We start from the raw sequence: 18,115 nt of genomic DNA on the forward strand, positions 1-18,115 counted from the left end.
TAAAAAGAAGTATACTATGCGCTCTCCTTCTAACAGAATTCTGCCTGTATGGTGGGATAGACATTTCTTACAATGGTACATTGACAATAACCTCATCCCTAAGGGACTAAAAATAAAGAAAAGACCCACCCACTACACAGACGACCCTGAGTTTCTACAACAATGGGATGACACCATACACAACTGCTCGATAGACCTGATGAAACTATTAATACGCAAAAACAATAATGAATTAGAATCACTCTCCACATCTATAGATGACACGTACAAAAACATCGAACCGTTCATAAAAGAACCAGGATACACAGAGATAGAAGAAATATCACAGAGCAGACTGACACGCAAAGAGAACGACATCATTAATATCAAAATTAAAAAAGTACACCGTGACACCAAACCCAAACTGACTGAGACAAGACAACACCTCAAGAAAAATAAAACCAAACCACAGACCAAGCATCTTAACAAAACCGCGGGGTCACTACTACAGAGACCACAAAACTGCATAAACAAGAACAAGTACACCAATAGTGGCTTGACTTATCAACAATATATGACTCAAATACATAAGGGACCCACAGTCCATACCAACAGTAGGACAATATCCATAACCTCAGAAACAGAGTCAGATAACAGTTTGGATACCACGGGCCACACCTCCTTCTCAGTGTATGAAATAGAGGACGATAAGGACTACGACCATCTCACAAGACTCTCATTTGACCAAGGGTGGGTCACGACACAACGTAACTTTAACACCAACCTACCTAACATCATTACCAACAGCGTTCCTGTCAATAACACCACCCCTCAAGACCACACAGACATTACTACCACCAACAACCCAAGAACATGTACTGCACCTTCAGCAGAGGCTCCTACCTGGGGAGACCATTTTTTAGATACGGAGGCAGGCCGTCAGGCCTGCCTAACACCTATCACCAGCAACCTCACACAAAACAAAAAGAAAAGACACATAAATCTAGAAGAGGTTGTAGAGGAGGTGACTCCAAAAAAACAAAAACATGTCAACATACCACAGTAGAACCTGCCGACAAACACACCCAGATATTTAATCTTAGCAACACCACACTGTCTACACAACAACTTGATGTCCTTGCAAAGGGACTCAAGTTCGCCCCAAACAAAAAACCAGATAAATTTGAAACCTACTGCGACCTACAGGCCTTTACAAGAAAACTCTGTCTGAAGAAATACTTCATGACAAACCCCATTATCAGGAACAGTGACATGGAGCCAGATACATACTCACACACCACACTAAAACCTAAGTCCACCTTCAATCCCACACACGTCAAGAGCCACCATATCAAAACATTCGAAACATTAGTTACAGAAGACTTGGAACAACTGACTTCAACCAACCACCAAAAACACAAACAAAACATGACATCAAATGAAAGACAAGCACTCAAGAACCTAGAAAACAACAACCAAATCATAATAAAACCAGCAGATAAAGGGGGGGGGCATAGTCGTACTGGACAAAGCAGATTACATCACTGAATCACTCAGACTCCTTGGAGACCAAGATACATATCAGATACTACCAAATGACCCGACATCCAAATTCAACAAAGAACTACATGACTTACTCAACACAGGACATACCACTGGGATCCTCAATAAAGCAGAACACAATTTCATCAGACAAACACATCCCAAAATTCCCGTTTTCTATTACTTACCTAAAAAACACAAAGACTTACATAAACCACCCGGACGACCAATAATATCAGGCATTGACTCCATCAGCTCCAACTTAGCACAATACACTGACACCTTTCTTCAAGACATCGTTAAGCAACTACCATCATACATAAGGGACACGACCGATATCATCAACACATTACAAACCATAGAATGGCAAAAAGATTACTGGCTGGTCACCAGTGACGTCACATCACTTTACACCGTCATCAAACATCACCAAGGTTTAGAGAGCACCAGACACTTCCTCCAAAAAACACAAACACTACAACAGGACCAGATACAGTTTATCATTGACTCCATCGATTTCATATTACACCACAATTATACATGGTTTAATGGCACATTTTATTTACAGACCACCGGGACCGCCATGGGATCGAAAGTGGCGCCCAGTTACGCTAACCTCTTTATGGGGAAATGGGAGGAGGATTACATATGGGGTGAGCGTGACTGGAGCGCCAATTTGATCCTATGGCGGCGTTACATAGATGACTGCATTTTCATTTGGAAGGGCACCAAACACTCACTGGAACAATTCATGCAATACCTCAACCACAATGACAGAAATCTCAAATTCACATCAACAGCAAGCCAAACCACAGTACAATTCCTGGATCTAGAAGTTTTCATAGAATCCAACACAATACACACTAAGACGTACAGGAAACAGGTGGACGTAAACAGCTACATTCTTTACAATAGCGGGCATCATAAACAATGGCTTCAAAATATTCCCAGAGGACAGTTCCGCCGTATCAAACGGAACTGTTCAAAAAATGACGATTTCCATACACAATCCGCACAACTCAGGTAACAACTCCTAGACAAACACTACGACCAGGACATAGTAGACCAAGCATACAGAGACATATCCGCCATGGACAGATCCACTACCCTTACTAACAACAAAAACCCCACCGATTCACAGACGGCACAAGAAATCAACTTCATAACCCAGTTTAACCAATCCTCCAATCAGCTCAAGAACATACTGAACAAACACTGGTACATACTCAGACAGGACCACCAACTCAAAGACATTCTACCAGATAGGCCCAGACTCATATTCCGCAAAGCACCTGACCTAAGACAGAAACTTGTCAAAAATCATATCAAACCCACAGTTAGCAGACAAACCACCCTTACCGACAAGAAAGGGTTCTTCCACTGCGGCCGGTGTGCGGGTTGTAAAAACCTGAGCAACCCCTCCACCAAAATCTCAACCTCTTGGACCTCCACCACCACTAATCTCACATTTAAACACAGACACCAGATATCATGCGAGACCAAGGGGGTCATATATCTCCTAAGATGCCCCTGTGGAAAGGAATATGTAGGCCGAACCACGAGGCCCCTCAAAGTGAGACTCTACGAACACATTCGTAACATAAAAATGGGGTACGCCAAGCATAGTGTGTCAATGCACTTCAAAGAGATGCCCAACTCTAACCCAAAGGGATTGGTTTTTACAGCAATAGAAGCTCCCGACATTAATTGGAGAGGGGGGGATCATTTAGACATCCTGAATAAAAGAGAACGGTACTTATGTATTATCTGGGCTCCCATGTTAAATGAACCCCATTTTTTCATACCCCTACTATCCAAATACGCATGGAGTTGATTTTATATAGTGTGGCGAGCGCAGCGAGCCACCGTGCCCGAAGCGTGGCGAGCGCAGCGAGCCCCGCGAGGGGACACGGTCTCATAAGAAAAACGGGAGCCCAGATATTACATAAGTACCTAGAGAACTATTCTGGATATTCACCCTAAAGACCCTGCACCCCTTGGGCCTTAACATTGATTTTAATAACGGTACATTGGGCTGACTTAATAAACCCCTTGGATATCCCCTCCACCATATATCAATCCTCTGAACATAATTGCAGCTAATAATCCTCAGATACCCCCTCCACCAATCCTATGAACAAAACTACAGCATAATAACTTCCAGAAACTTTTAATTTGTGCAAGTTATAAAATGAGAGCCACACACCAGGCAATCTGAGATGGCAATCTCCACTTCAGGTGTACACAATCAGGCAACCTGTCATGAACACTCCCTCAGTGCGCAGGAACCAATCATACAACCAGAGGGCGTGTCAATCAACTGCTACAAATGACCAACATGATACACGTATCAGCATCCTTGAAAAAAGACCGCACAGCGGTCGAAACGCGTTGGACAGCAACACTTGCTCCCACATCCTCATCAAAGTCTCCTCCCGGCTGGGAGTTGAGCCTGCAGCACAGACGCTCTTGAACGCGGCCACGGTCTCCCCGGCAACCAGACGCCGGGACCCGGAAGTCGCGTTCTACCGCGTCACTGCAGAGCCGAGCACACAGCGTCGTCTACACGCTGTATGTGCTGCGGCTGAGAAGATCTCCAAGGAACGCCGCGGGACCTTCTGCCTACAGACCACAGGTGAGAGGTGCACTGCGGGGGGACGGGACGCCAGCCCCCTGCACCACCCCCTGTGCTCCACACAATTACTTGACTTATCTCCCTTCTCCTGTCTGCACGTGCAGTCACTCATACCGGTGTCACAGACAATACAGCGCTATCAACAGCGCTGCCACAGTTACCCCCCTCCCTCGTCCCTCCTCCCTTTCAGTGACTTATCCCTCATTGGGATACAAATACCCACACCTTGTATTTACCCTAAATAAAGCAACTGTGCTTTGAATATACTGGCTAACTTCTGATCTTTTCTGATCAACACCACACCGCAATAACCCATTACTCAGTACCACATAGGGTTTATCATTAGACAGATCTCTGCACACAGGCAGAATTCTGTTAGAAGGAGAGCGCATAGTATACTTCTTTTTTGTCACTACCTCCTTGTGGGTCTGGGCAACCCACCACTGTGCAGCCCCTTCGCGTATACAGGTAACGGAGCGCTGGCAAACCCCCCTCTTTCCATTTATAAATTCATGTTCATTCCAATACTATTGGAGACAGGTGCATCACAAGAAGCTAAAAGCAAAGCTGATTATGCACAAAGATTAGGGCATTAGCATTTCAAATATTTTATCTCCTACTTTCCATTAATAATTTGACCATAAATTTCTCATATTATAGAGAGTGGCTATGTGCTCCTGCCTGCTGCCAATGATAGTGTTTATTGGCTTCTCATTGGGCAGTATTCAATGAGAAAAATTCTCCGTGACCAGAGATTTTTTCTCTCGCCATGCACTCGCCCTGTTCCGGAGGGCTCGCTGCCACTCCTGCTCCCACTATTCAATGTGGTTAAGACTCGCCGCCACTCGCGGCGAGTCTTAACCCCTGCAGCGAACGAGCGTCCGCGGCAGGGAGCTGGCAGGGAGCCGGGGGACGGTTGCAGCCAGGGAGATTAAAGTCTCCCTGGCTGCCCCAGAACATATGTGAAGGGGAGGAGGGCTCCCCGGGATCCAGGCAGCACAAGCTGCCCCCCCCCCCCCCATAGCCAGCGGGGGACCCAGTATTCACTGCACCCGATCGTGCATATGTAATGATCGGGTGCAGTGAATATATGAATATCTAATGAGCGGCTCGAGAGCTCCGGCCCCCTGCTGACTGCTCCGTGTAAAAAAAAAAAAAATTAAGGAAATATATATTTTTTAAATTTTATATATATTCATGTGCTATAAGCACATGAATAAAAATAACATGCCCCTTCACAGAAAAAAAATCCTGATTTTTTTTTTTTACACCAAAATTAAAAAAATAAAAAACTTTTAGTTTAAAAGTTCACATTCCAGTTCTCCATGAAAAGATGGAGAATTGTTACACGGAGAGACACAGCGAAAATATCACATTGATTAGGGTGGTTCACTTTTGGAGAGCAAAATGCTCCTTCCAACTCGAAAATAGCACAAACTCACCATAAAACACGGCAAATTTTTTTCATTGAATACTGCCCATTAACAGGGACCATTTCTATGAGGCATTCTAGATGCATTGCATATCTTCTTGCTTGTATTCTTTTGTCTGAAGACCGCAGTAGCTGTTGTTTACTATGGACTGTTTTCTGTATTTTCTGCTGCCACGGTTTGGCACAGTATTACTAGTGAGGATCATGACTGGCAAACGTCTAACTTATTGACCTTATTGGCAACATAGGAATTGTAGACTAGTGGCAAATTAATATAATATTGGTTAAACAGTACCTGTAGCATATAAATATAATTTTCAATATCTCCCCTTCACAGCTGTCTTTTGATTGTACCTGGAAAATGCTGAAAGACCAGTTTAGTGAATTTGGTAAGAATGACTATGAAAACTACTACTTTTTGCCCGTTCACTTTCTAACTAAATGTAAAGAGAATATGCCACTTTTATTGTGTCGATAAATGCCTCCTACCAACTTGACCACCTACCTTTTTCTACTTACGGAAAGGTAGAATGGAAACCGGGAGGGAAGCTGCCTGTTTTTGCCATCCTTGCCAAAAACATACTATAATTCATAAATATATAGTTATGAATGCAAAGTATAGATTGGCTAATTTCAACAAAAGTAAAAGGGCTTTAAACTTGGGTTATAGTTGTCTACCTAAAGTTTTAACCATTTCACTTTTTATATTGGGCTGTATTCAAATGTTATCACGGTTAGGAGCCACTAGGCATTCAAATGAGCCTCAGTTTGAGCCCATCCAGCTACCAGTGGTGACCTGAGATGCATGAAAAATCAGACATTTCTGCAGGACTTTTTGCTGTGCACCCAATAGTGTGTTTAGGTTTAGCACCTATTTGCGTCTAAACCTGATCTCAATGAGCATAAATAACATGAAAAAAAACCTCAATTGAAATATCTTCCCACGATCTCCCATTGCTTTAAGCCCCGTACACACGGGGCGATATATCGCCGAGCGATATATTGCTCACGCTGAGCGATAGATCGCTCAGTGTCCCGTTTGCATCAGCGACCAGAGATGGTCGCTGATGAAAAAGAAACTGCCAGGGGAGCCTGGCAGTGGAAATCAGCTGGACCAGCAATCACTACGGGCAGAAAACGGGAGTGCGCACCCGGCGATTTATCGCCAGTGCACACTCCCATCGCTGGCTCAGCGACCATATTTCCTGCGATTTTTGTAATAATCGCCCCCTTGTGTACGCACCTTTAGACTGGAGAGCGGGTGCATATATCCGTTGAATACAGCCCATTGTGTTAAATATATTTCATTGAACGAAGTTCTCATGTTGATTTTGCATGTTTGAAATGTGCCTAAGAGTTGTATTGGACTATACTTCAATAATTTGATTTGATTTAGAACAGGATTTCTTCATCCAACGTGCAACTGGTTGGGGAATCTGTTTCTTGCTTTCCTGAATAACCATAGTTTATCTTGGTGCTATGCAACCTGTGGCAATCCATCTGCTGGATCCCAGCACTCGGTCTGTTTTTCTTTCTAGTCAAGCTGCTTTTCTGGTCTTTAGAAGTGTTCTTACCATTTCCTTGATGTTCCTTTTTGAGGCAATGAGTCCATTAACTATTCAGCAGACAACAAAATCTGGGGCTGATTTTACCAAGAATGGATAGTAAAATTATTTAAAAAAAAAACCTTTAACATTCCATGTTTAAAAAAAATATATTTGTATCAAAATATTTAGTTCTATAGCTGCTCCCAAAGTGTAATCTGCGTACCTAGCAAATGAGCAAATGGAAATATCAAACAGAACACTAAATATAGATGCATACAGTTTCATTTATTTAACAAAAAACATAGAACAGACAGAAGGAAGAAAAAAAAACATTAAAAGCCACAATAAAGCCTCCTAAAGTGGATGATGTAAGTATAAGCCGGTGCCAGGCACATAGAAAATGAACAGAAGCACTTACCTCTTCAGGGAAAGGAATTGGAGCCAGCACTCAGCAGTTGGTGGGCTCTGTGTCCTATGCATGTTGCCTCTGTTGAAAACTGCCAAGGAGCAGTTGAAACAGCTGTCAGGATAACAGCTGTCACCATTGCAACTATGTATTTGCATTAAAACACTATTTTTCTTTCACCAACTGCTGAGTGCTGGCTCCAATTCCTTTCCCTGAAGGGGTAAGTGCTTATAGATATCTATAGATAGATATATAATCAATCTATCTCTCTCTCTCTCTCTCTCTCTCTCTCTCTCTCTCTCTCTCTATATCTATATCTATATATATCTAGATATCTAGATATCTAGATATCTAGATATCTAGATATCTATAGATATCTATAGATATCTAGATATCTATAGATATCTAGATATCTATAGATATCTAGATATCTAGATATCTATAGATATAGATATAGATATCTATATATAGATATAGATATAGATATCTATATATAGATATAGATATATCTATAGATAGTAGAGGTGGTGCTCCCATATATAAACATCCTTGAATATGGACAACAAATGCAACTCCCGGTGCCCTCCCGTAAAGCAGTCTTGAGCAGGCTGAAATATGGCGGGGGGTTGTCGGCACTCGGAACAAAAGCAGACCACACAACTGGTTAAACCAACGTTTCAGAGCGCGGCGGTTTTTATGAAGTTGCAGGAGTTCCTGCACCTTGTGCCGCTAACCCCTCGCTATATATACAGATGCAGCCGGGCTCCCTCTTGCTGGCGAATCGCCAGACTGTCTCCGCTAGCGATCCGCCAGCAGCGAGGCGCTCCATCTGACTGAGACGCGCGTGCGTCTCAGTTTCCGGGCGGCGGGGCAACGGGAACCCTGTCCGTCTCCTCTTCAGGGAGATGGACAGGGTTAGGGGGGGCGGTGGGGACGCGTGCGCATCCCCCCCCCATTGATTCTTGACCCCAATCCTACTTTTCTCACTACGGACCCATAGTATTTAGCTACCCCCACCCCACCATCGCCTAGTTTAAAATCTCCTCCAACCCGCTAACCATCCTTCCCCCCAGCACGGTAGCCCACTCCTCATTTAGGTGCAATCCATCATGGCAAAAATTGGCGCCTCCCAAGAAGTCCGCCCAGTGTTCCATGAACACAAATCCCTCCTTCCTACACCAATCCTTTAGCCACATGTTTACCTCCCTGATCTCCCTCTGCCTCCCTGGGCTAGCGCGTGGCACTGGTAATAATTCTGAAAATATTACTCTAGATGTCCTCGCCTTTAATTTCATACCTAATTCCCTATACTCTTTCTTGAGGACAAACCATCTACCATTAACTTTGTCGTTGGTAACTATGTGTACCAAGATCGCCGGGTTGCTCCCAGCCCCTCCCAACAATCTCTACTCGGTCCGCGATGTGCCCTACCTGAGCACCCGGGGGAAGTTTATATGAACTATGGGTATAGAGGATAAAGGTCAACATATATTTGTCTCCACACAATGGGAATATGCTTCTCCAGGCAAAGCGGGAATGCTGCTAAATGTAGATCCACTTAAAAGGTGTTAACTCACTGTGCGGTAAGTAATTCCATTGTTGCCGAAATATTAAGGCTTCTAGTCACTTCAAGGTACATGTCCAAGTAGAAGTCAAATAGATAATTGGTGCAGGTTTTTTGTAAGCAGCAGCAGGATCCGTTGGCTCTCAGCTAACTCTCTGTTGGCTGAAGGAGACCAGCTCTAACCGTGCGGCAGATCCATAACCCAGCCGAAAGTAGGTGGGGAATTTATAGCCAGTGATTATAAACAGGGTGGCTTGTCTGACGCTGGGAACTGGAAATAACAATCTGCTGGTAAACGGACACAGATGAATGGTGCTCAGATATTAAGATGCGGACACATACTGATGGACAGTGCAATATTTTTGTAAAGGCTCTGCTGACATCTGCTCACAGCACCGGCGGAATTGGCAGACAAGCCCAGGTGCCGAGCACTGCTAACCGGAATTATCCAACTTCAGCAGACATTTGTAGGGTCAATTGATCAAGGCAGTAGCATAGTCTTGGCACGTTTCTCTGCTATCTGGATATCACTGATTTTCATTACAAGGTGCATACAGTCCCCAGCTGGACCTATATTTATATATCTAGGCGACCAATCACTGTTAAGCAACAATTAGTGGCGGCATCTGTGCTTAACAGCCTAATGTAGGTTTCCAAATGTAACACAAACATACCTATCGCATATATAGAACACACAAAAATAATACAATTTAAGTCATATAATTTGGTATTTATTTGTTATGGCATCATCAAGTGTTGGTGCTAAACAACCGAGAGCACCATTATGAGAACAAATATTAAGAGAAAAGGCATACATAAAATCCTAGCTATAGCAGTTTTATAGATATAGCAGGACTTCATTCTCACTGAGAAAACCTCAAAAATAGTCATACATTCCATTCCTTTAAATAGAGGCCATAGCCTAATGGTTAGGATCACTGACCATAGTGGAGGTCATCCTGGGCTCGGATTCTACTTGGTTCGGTGTGTACATTAACTATAGATAAAAATCTATTTAATGTGCACACAGAACCAATTGGGATCTGTGCCCAGGCTGGACGCTCCTATGGTCGTTGAGCCCTAACAATGCTTCTACAGCTACGACTTTCTATTTATAGAGATGTTTTCTCTTAATATTTGTTCTCCATATGTACACTCTGTGTTGTTTAGCACCAACACTTGCCATATAAAATAAATAGAAGAAAAAAGTGTTGCTGGTGTCACACTTATATGTTATTTCGGGTCAGCCCGTGTATACACTATAAAGCCTTCAGGAGGCTTCTGAGGAAGGATTATATATCCGAAAACGCGTTTAAGCCAATTCTCTGTTCTTTTGACTACGGGACACTTACCCTTTGGAGACAACAGTATAGGGACCTTTGTGGAGTTTCCGGCGGCTGACACACCTGATCCCTGTCAAAACAGCTTGGACTCTGGGAGGAGTGTCAAGAACTACCTTAAATGGTGATGTGCGATTTTAACATGTATTAAATGTCAGTGTTTTTTTAAAATAAATTGTTCCCTTGTTATGCAGCTGAGTTGCACTTTGTGTGTATCATTTGGAGTCTTTCACATCATGGAAGCTTCCCATTAGAAGAATAAGAGAAATGTCAAGCTCTATATTTCTTCAAAAAGAACTTGCTATATGCCTTGAAATTTACATATATATGTAAATATATACCTATATTCAACAATATTCGCACTATGTTTTCTTTCTGTGTCATTACAGATTTTATGCATTACAAGGGGAAGTATTGTAATATATATTTTTTAAGGTGTTTTGGATAAGATTTCGGAATCGCCACTGTGTTGCACGATATAAAATAAATACCAAATTATGTGTTTTGTTTTTTTATTGTATACTTTTTGTGTGTTCTATATATGACATAGGAATTTTTATGTTTCCAAGTGTAACACAGAAGTAGGCTGTTTACTTGTTAAACACAGATGCCGCCACTAATTGTTGCTCAACAGCGATTGGTCACCTAGATATACTGTATGCACCTTCTGATGAAACTGCTGATAGCATAGCTTTAACACGTTTCTCCGCTATCTGGACATCGTCTTGATCAATTGACCCTAAAAATCTCTGCTGAAGTTGGATAATTCCGGTTAGCGCCCTCCCTCCATACCAGAGTGCTCGGCACCTGGGCTTGTATGCCAATTCCGCCAGTCCATCAGTATGTGTCTGCATCTTAATATCTGAGCACCATTCATCTGTATCCTTTTACCAGCAGTTTGTTATTTCCAGTTCTCGGCATCAGACAAAGCCACCCTGTTTATCATCACCGGCTATAAATTCTGCACCTGTGTTTGGCTGGGTTATGGATTAGCCGCAAGGTTAGATCTTGTCTCCTTCAACTTTTGGAGAGTAACAGATCCTGCTGGGTCCTGCTGCTGCTTACAAACCACCTGCGCCAATGATCTGTTTGTCTTCTACATCTTGCCAAGATACAAGCCTCAATATTTCAGCAATAATGCAATTACTCACCAGACACTGAGTTAACACCTCTAAGTGGATCTACAATTAGCGGCATTCCCACTCTGGCTTGAGGTGCATAATACCATTGTGGTGAGACATAAACATATATTGACAGTTATCCTGTATACCCATAGTCATATAAACTTACTCGCTAACTGTAACTGTTCTATTGGGGAGAGGGTTCTGGGGCAAATGTACGAATCAGTGATAATGGAGGCGAAGTGATAAAGTGCCTGGTACTTTATCACCGGCCAGTCAGCTTTCCTTACTGTTAAGTTACAGGCTGGGTTTACAGTTAGTTACCAAGCACTTTATCACTTCTCCATTATCACTGCTTCATACATCTGGCCCCCTGTTATTTGAAGGTTGAGCATAGTGCTGAGAAAATATACATTTAAAAAAGGCTAATTTGTCATGTATCTCTTTTAAAGACTATCTAGAGGGTTTTATTTGATGCGTTTTAGCATGCTATGAAAGCGAGCAGTGCCGAGTGCTCGCAGTCATAGCTCACGGATTAGTTTTCAACTGACACCACACACTGTTTCTTTTCAGCAAGATGTAAACGGTGGTTAACCGGTGAGGATGGCTTGTTTTTGGCGTTCCTCGCCGAATAAATCCCCTTTTACAGTGGCATTGAATACCGTCCAATGTATTAACTTGCTTCATTTTAGGATGCTTTATTGTGGCTTCTAATGTTTTTTTCTTGTGTTCTATGTTTTTTTTATTGATTAAATAGATCTATATTTAGCCCGCACTTTGATATTTCCATTGTTGAATTAACTATTGAGTTAACCACTGGATGTATCATTCTTTTAAGATCTTTTTGGAGAACTCAGAGATAAAATCTTGGAAAATTCCCATCGGGGTTAATTTTGTAAAGTTCCGTTTACCTAAGAATTGTTCTTACATTCTGAACATTGTTGATTTATTTGTTAATTGTTATTATCTTTTATTTAAGGGCATGTGGTGTTTGCAGATATTAAGATGGAAAATGGAAAGTCTAAGGGCTGTGGCGTTGTGAAGTTTGACAGTCCAGAAGCTGCTCAGCGTGCCTGCCATATGATGAATGGGGCAAAGTTTGGAACAAGAGAAATCGATGTCCGAATGGACCGAAATGCTTAGGCTTAGCCACACCATATTTGTTAACTATTTTTTGTTTTTATTTTTTTTGTGTTTTTTTCCTATTGTTGGATGTAGGAATTTGAGTTGTAGCGGCAGAAATTGTGCCCCTGCCACTTATTTTAATTACATTTTTGCAGGTAACGGGATGCATTTTACTGTGACAGATTGTACACATAATTTTGTAGTTGTGACTTTTTTGACCTCTTTAAGGGAACAATGTGTTGTATGCAGTAATAAAACATTGTACAATACCAGTCTTGTAGCGTCCATAACTTTGTTCAAGTTCTCTTTAGTTAACCAAAATTTAAATTTTCAGAGTAAATCCTTAAAAAAAAAAGGGGGGGTGTGTGTGTGTGTGTGTATATATATATGTGTGTGTGTGTGTATGTATATATGTATATGTGCTAAAGTTTCACATCTATAGTTAGCTCTTAGTCTGTGTCTATATGTTATTTCCATCTTTTTCTTATCTGCTAAATATATCCCCCTTGTTCCACATGTTAAGCGCAATATGTATACAGAAATTGAACTTCAGGCCACACTCTATACTTTATACAAGATAGAATCTAGTAGAGACTGAGAGTGCCGGAGAGAGGTCTGAGCGCACAGCTCCGTGCAGCCCTGGTTTATGTCAGACGCGTGTTTGTTGATGTAGGTTGCCCTGTTGATAGGAGCACAGCATGACTCACAGGATTGTGAAGTCATTCACTCAGCGCCGACCGGCCGGGCGTAAAGTCCCGATTCCGGATGACGCTGCTGCACGGGGTGTATAAGGTAAGCTCATTTCTGTATTTTCTTGTAACATGACCTGAAGAAATTGCTCAATAAAGAGCAATGAAACGTTGTCCTATTAATGACTGAGTGAGTTTTTTTCACAAGAGGCTTGGAGTGCTACTTCCACCCCTGAAACCCTATATATATATATATATATATATATATATATATATATATATATATATATATATATATATATATATATATATATATATATATATATATATAAATTATTGTGTGTGTGTGTGTATGCCATGACCTGACGAAATTGCTGAAATAAAATCAATGAAACGTTGTCCATATTGGATGGCCTAATCGTGTTTACTTGACAAGACGCCTGGAGTGCTGCTGTTTCCCCCCCCCCCCCCCCCCTGCCTTCTATCTATCTCAGGGCTCGACAAAACCCGGGGGCCAGGTCGCCATGGCGACCAGATTCTGCTGACTGGCGACCAGATTTGCCAGGAAGCAGAACCCCCGGGAAGAGTGGTGGCTTAATAGCAGCGGGCAGCGCAGTTCACAACTCTCCCGGCTGCCGGGAGATGGACAGGGAAAGGCAGGGAGCTGGCAGCAGCGTCTCTGTAAGCAGTGGCTGGTTATCCTATCAACACTTGCAGCAGCCTTGGGTGCCCGTTTCAGACACGTAAAAAGATGGTGCCGCAGTGGGTTATGTTCAATATAACAGCCAGCACGGCGGCAGCCCGGTGCAGAACTCTCCCGGCTGCCGCTGTATCAGAGCAGGTCAGCACAGCGCGCCTATTTCAAAGCCCAAGCACGGCTCCCGATTTAGCTCGTGTAATAGGCGCGCCGCGGACCTGCTCTGATGCAGCGGCAGCCGGGAGGGTTCTGCACCGCTCTGCCGGGCTGCCGCCGTACTAGCTGTTATATTGAATTTAACCCACTGCGGCACCATCTTTTAACATGTCTGAAACGGGCACCCAAGGCTGCTGCAAGTGTTGATAGGATAGCAAGCCACAGGGACCCGTTGCTTACAGAGACGCTGCTGCCAGCTCCCGTGTTTACCGGGCTGCTCCCTGTTTTACCGGGCTGCCACAATGCTGGCTGCTTACAGAGACGCTGCTGCCAGCTCCCGTGTTTTACCGGGCTGCCACAATGCTGGCTGTTGTATTGAACATTATAACCCACCATGGGGACCTGCTGCTTATGCAGAGGGAGGCACCAGAGAACAGATGCCCCCCCCCCCCGTCATTTTTTTCTCAATATGCCCCTGCCTGGCATCAAGCCACAAACCCATAGCAATGATCATGTAGGTGAGCAGCACTGTGACATAATATGCCATGGGCATTATGGCATGTGGTAATATATGTAATGGGCACTACGGTGTTTGGTTTACCGTGTAATGGGCACTACGGTGTTTGGTTTACCGTGTAATGGGAATTAAGGTGTGTGGGGTATATGTAATGGGCATTATTGTGTGTGGTATAGTACGCAAAAGGTTTTTCAGTGTGTGGCATAATGTGTAATGGGCATTGTGGCATGTGGGTATGTGTGACATGTGTAATAGGCATAATGGTGTCACTTTTTGGCGCACACTGTCACTATTTTTTTCTGGCTCCTACATTTTCATCCTGGCTCCTAGATTTTTTATAAATTTGTCAAGCCCTGATCTATCTATCTAATATAAATATATATATATATATATATATATATATATATATATAATTGCAGAGGGGAGGCACTCCGATGTATGCCTTTTTTGTTTAGCTGTGCAGACAGCAAAAAAACTGCTGATGATTCTGAAACTGTTTGGTAAACATGTCAGCTAAATTTGCAGAAAGAGGATATGACCATGATCTACTTGCAGACACTAGGAGGAAGGTATTGAGTCTTACAAGAGAAGAGGCGTTAACTTCTAAAACTGCATCCAAAAATGTAGATGACAAAGTGATCTGGGTGAATTCTTATCATCCGGCTAGCCCAGCTTTGGGAAAAATTGCTAAAAAGCATTGGCCCATTTTGACCTCAGATCCTGCTCTACCATGTTTTAAAAACAAGTCACTTATGCATTCCTACACTAGAGGTAGGAGCATTCGGGACTTTGTGGTTAGGAATGACGTATCCTTCCCCCCTCCTAAAAAAAAGTTCTGCATTTTGGAGTTCAGCTAAAGCAGGATGCTTTAAATGTAGTGGATGCATCACCTGTTCATACATGATTCAGGGGGATTCTTTTTGTCACCCCTATACAGGCAAAAAATTTAAAATGCACCACAGAGTCAGTTGCAACACTAAATTTGTTGTTTATTTAATAAGTTGCCCCTGTGGACGCCACTATGTGGGCAAAACAGAAAGATCGTTCAAAGAGAGAGCAGCTGCCCATCGTTCAGCCATTAAGGCTGCCATCCAATCTGGCCGTAGTGAACAACCGGTAGCCCGGTATTTTGCCGAGGCTAGACATAACATGGCAATGCTTCGTTATAGAATCATTGACCATGTTCCTCCCCCCAAAAGAGATGGTGATCGGGCTTTACGCCTGCTCCAGTTAGAGAGCCGGTGGATCTTCCTACTAGATACCTTAAGCCCCCGGGGGCTCAATGAGAACCTAGGGCTGGCCTGCTTTTTATAATTATCCTGTAGTACCCTCTATAGAACACTCCATAGAAACATCTCTAGAGTTAGTTCATAATTGTGGTAAATTGCTCCATTGCTATTATCCAGCGTAGGCAGATATAAATATGTTCTTGCATTGGTAATAATGTAATATGTACAGACACTGGGAAGAAGTCTAAGAGAAATACAGTTCAATACTGTTCGTTTATAAGATTTCCTGTTATAGAGATGACCTATGCTGTGCGTCTCAATCTGCAACAGTACACTATATGGTGTTTTTAATGTTTTTTACATGTCTTTCTTATGGTGGTTTTGTTTATATTTACGCTGCAGCACTGAGTGAATGCCGGGGAGCCGGTGGCCATATTGTTTATGGCGGTTGCCCGGCAACAACACAGCACGGGATCCCTCCACGCTACCCGTAGCGTCTTCAGGCGGGTGACGTCATCAATCAGACGCCGAGGCGGGAGACGGCGGGTGGCGTGAACGGACGGTAAGGTATAAATGTTTTCTTTTTACATGTATGTTTATTCTTCCTGCACCTTGACAAAGGGGCTAATAAAGCCCAGAAACGTTGGTTTAACCCGTGTGGAGTCTGTTTCATTGCCGAGTGCCGCCATCCCCCCAAGCCGTTATATACAGTATATAATGTATGCTGTGTTGGTTGCTTGAGACTTATGGCAGAGTCTGCAAGTAGAGGGCAGCACTCAACAGGCTTTAGGTAATCAAACCATTTTCTTCTACCGCCCCATGGCAGCCAATCACTGGCTTCCTCCCCATTTGGGCAGTACTTTGGGAAAGGAAAAAAAGACCTCCTCACGTCCATATAAGCCACCTCCTCTTTATCTCAGTGTCTTTTTTTTCCCTTTCCTAAAGTGGGCAGTATCAGGCTTACCCCGTGAAAATGCGCTTGGAGTAGCCTAGTACAAAATTCCCCCGCCGAGATACCTGGTGTCAGCGGGGATGGTAAGGTGAAGCCGGCCTTCAGCGGGCTTCAGCCCAGGTGCCGGATGGCATCAGGATGGCTGAGCGGCGGCGTCCTCAGGCGGCGTGGCACGTGCGCGGCAGCCTGGTCTCTGTTCATCCGCAGGGAAAGGAGACGGACGTCATCAGCGGGCGCGGTGTCTCTGGACGCAAGTCAGTGACCAGCCCCGCCGTCAGCGTAAAGGCGGAAGTGCCTGTGACGCGCCGGCTGTGGGCAGAAGACGGAGGTAGTAGGCGAATCTTGTCTAAGCTGGGCAGCTAAGCAGTGTACGCTGTGCAGAGATTACAAGACCTACAGTGACAGAACTGTGCGGGGATTTTCGCCCGGAGGCTGGTAGGAGTAAATTACAGGATAATGGGTGTTGTTTTATTCCATGGCTCATGATGTAAACCTAATAGAAAGTGTGTTTTAGGGCAAATCCATATATACATATTGAGGATAGCGCCCGCTGGTACCATGGAGGAGGATAAGCGGCATAGTGCTAAAAAGTCGGGGTAAGCCTGTGGAGCAATTTTTTTCTCTGGGTTTATGGTGTTTTAAAGGCAGTATTTTTTTCTGCGATACTTAGCTTTGTTTTTTATATGTGTATTAGGTCAGAGGCGAGTAAAGACAGCACTAAGCCCAAACATAGAAGGATTCAAGTGTTAAAATGCGCTGTGTGCGACAAAAAACTTCCCGAGAACTACACAGGGAGTGTGTGTGAAGCGTGCAAAGTTCCCCAGCAATTGCCTCCTAGTCAAATGACAGGGCTGGTAGAAATGTTGAAATCTGCTTTAGCGGGACTTTCGTGACCAAGGAGGCTTTGGTTAAATTGACTGCGAAGAAAAGACATGCAGTAATGTCAGATTCTGAGGAATCGCAGGCGGGCCCAGTTCAGGGGCCATCTATGGTGTTCCAAGATGTGGAACCAGACGATGATCCGATGCAGGACAAATCGGATGCAGATTGCAATCCAGTGATGGTAGAGAATCTACTGGATTTGATACATAGATCATTGAAAATTGAGGATAAGCAGGAGGATCTTAATTTGCAAGAGCTCTTGTTTCAGGATAAGAAGAAAAAAGGGAAGAAATTTCCATTAT

General features: G+C 43.4%; 1 protein-coding gene across 1 annotated transcript in view; it reads left to right on the forward strand.

The window, feature by feature from the left end:
- HNRNPM (heterogeneous nuclear ribonucleoprotein M) overlaps positions 1–12,960 on the forward strand; it is a 169,358-nt gene extending 156,398 nt beyond the window's left edge. The window contains exons 16-17 of the mRNA XM_083179038.1: positions 5,926–5,977; positions 12,546–12,960. Of these exons, the coding sequence (XP_083035164.1) occupies positions 5,926–5,977; positions 12,546–12,709 (216 nt within the window). The 3' untranslated portion in view covers positions 12,710–12,960. The remainder of the gene's footprint in view (positions 1–5,925; positions 5,978–12,545) is intronic.
- Positions 12,961–18,115: the final 5,155 nt, after the last annotated feature.

This window comes from Crinia signifera, chromosome 1, assembly GCF_055691185.1.
Source record: "Crinia signifera chromosome 1, ASM5569118v1, whole genome shotgun sequence".
Classification (NCBI taxonomy): Eukaryota; Metazoa; Chordata; class Amphibia; order Anura; family Myobatrachidae; genus Crinia; species Crinia signifera.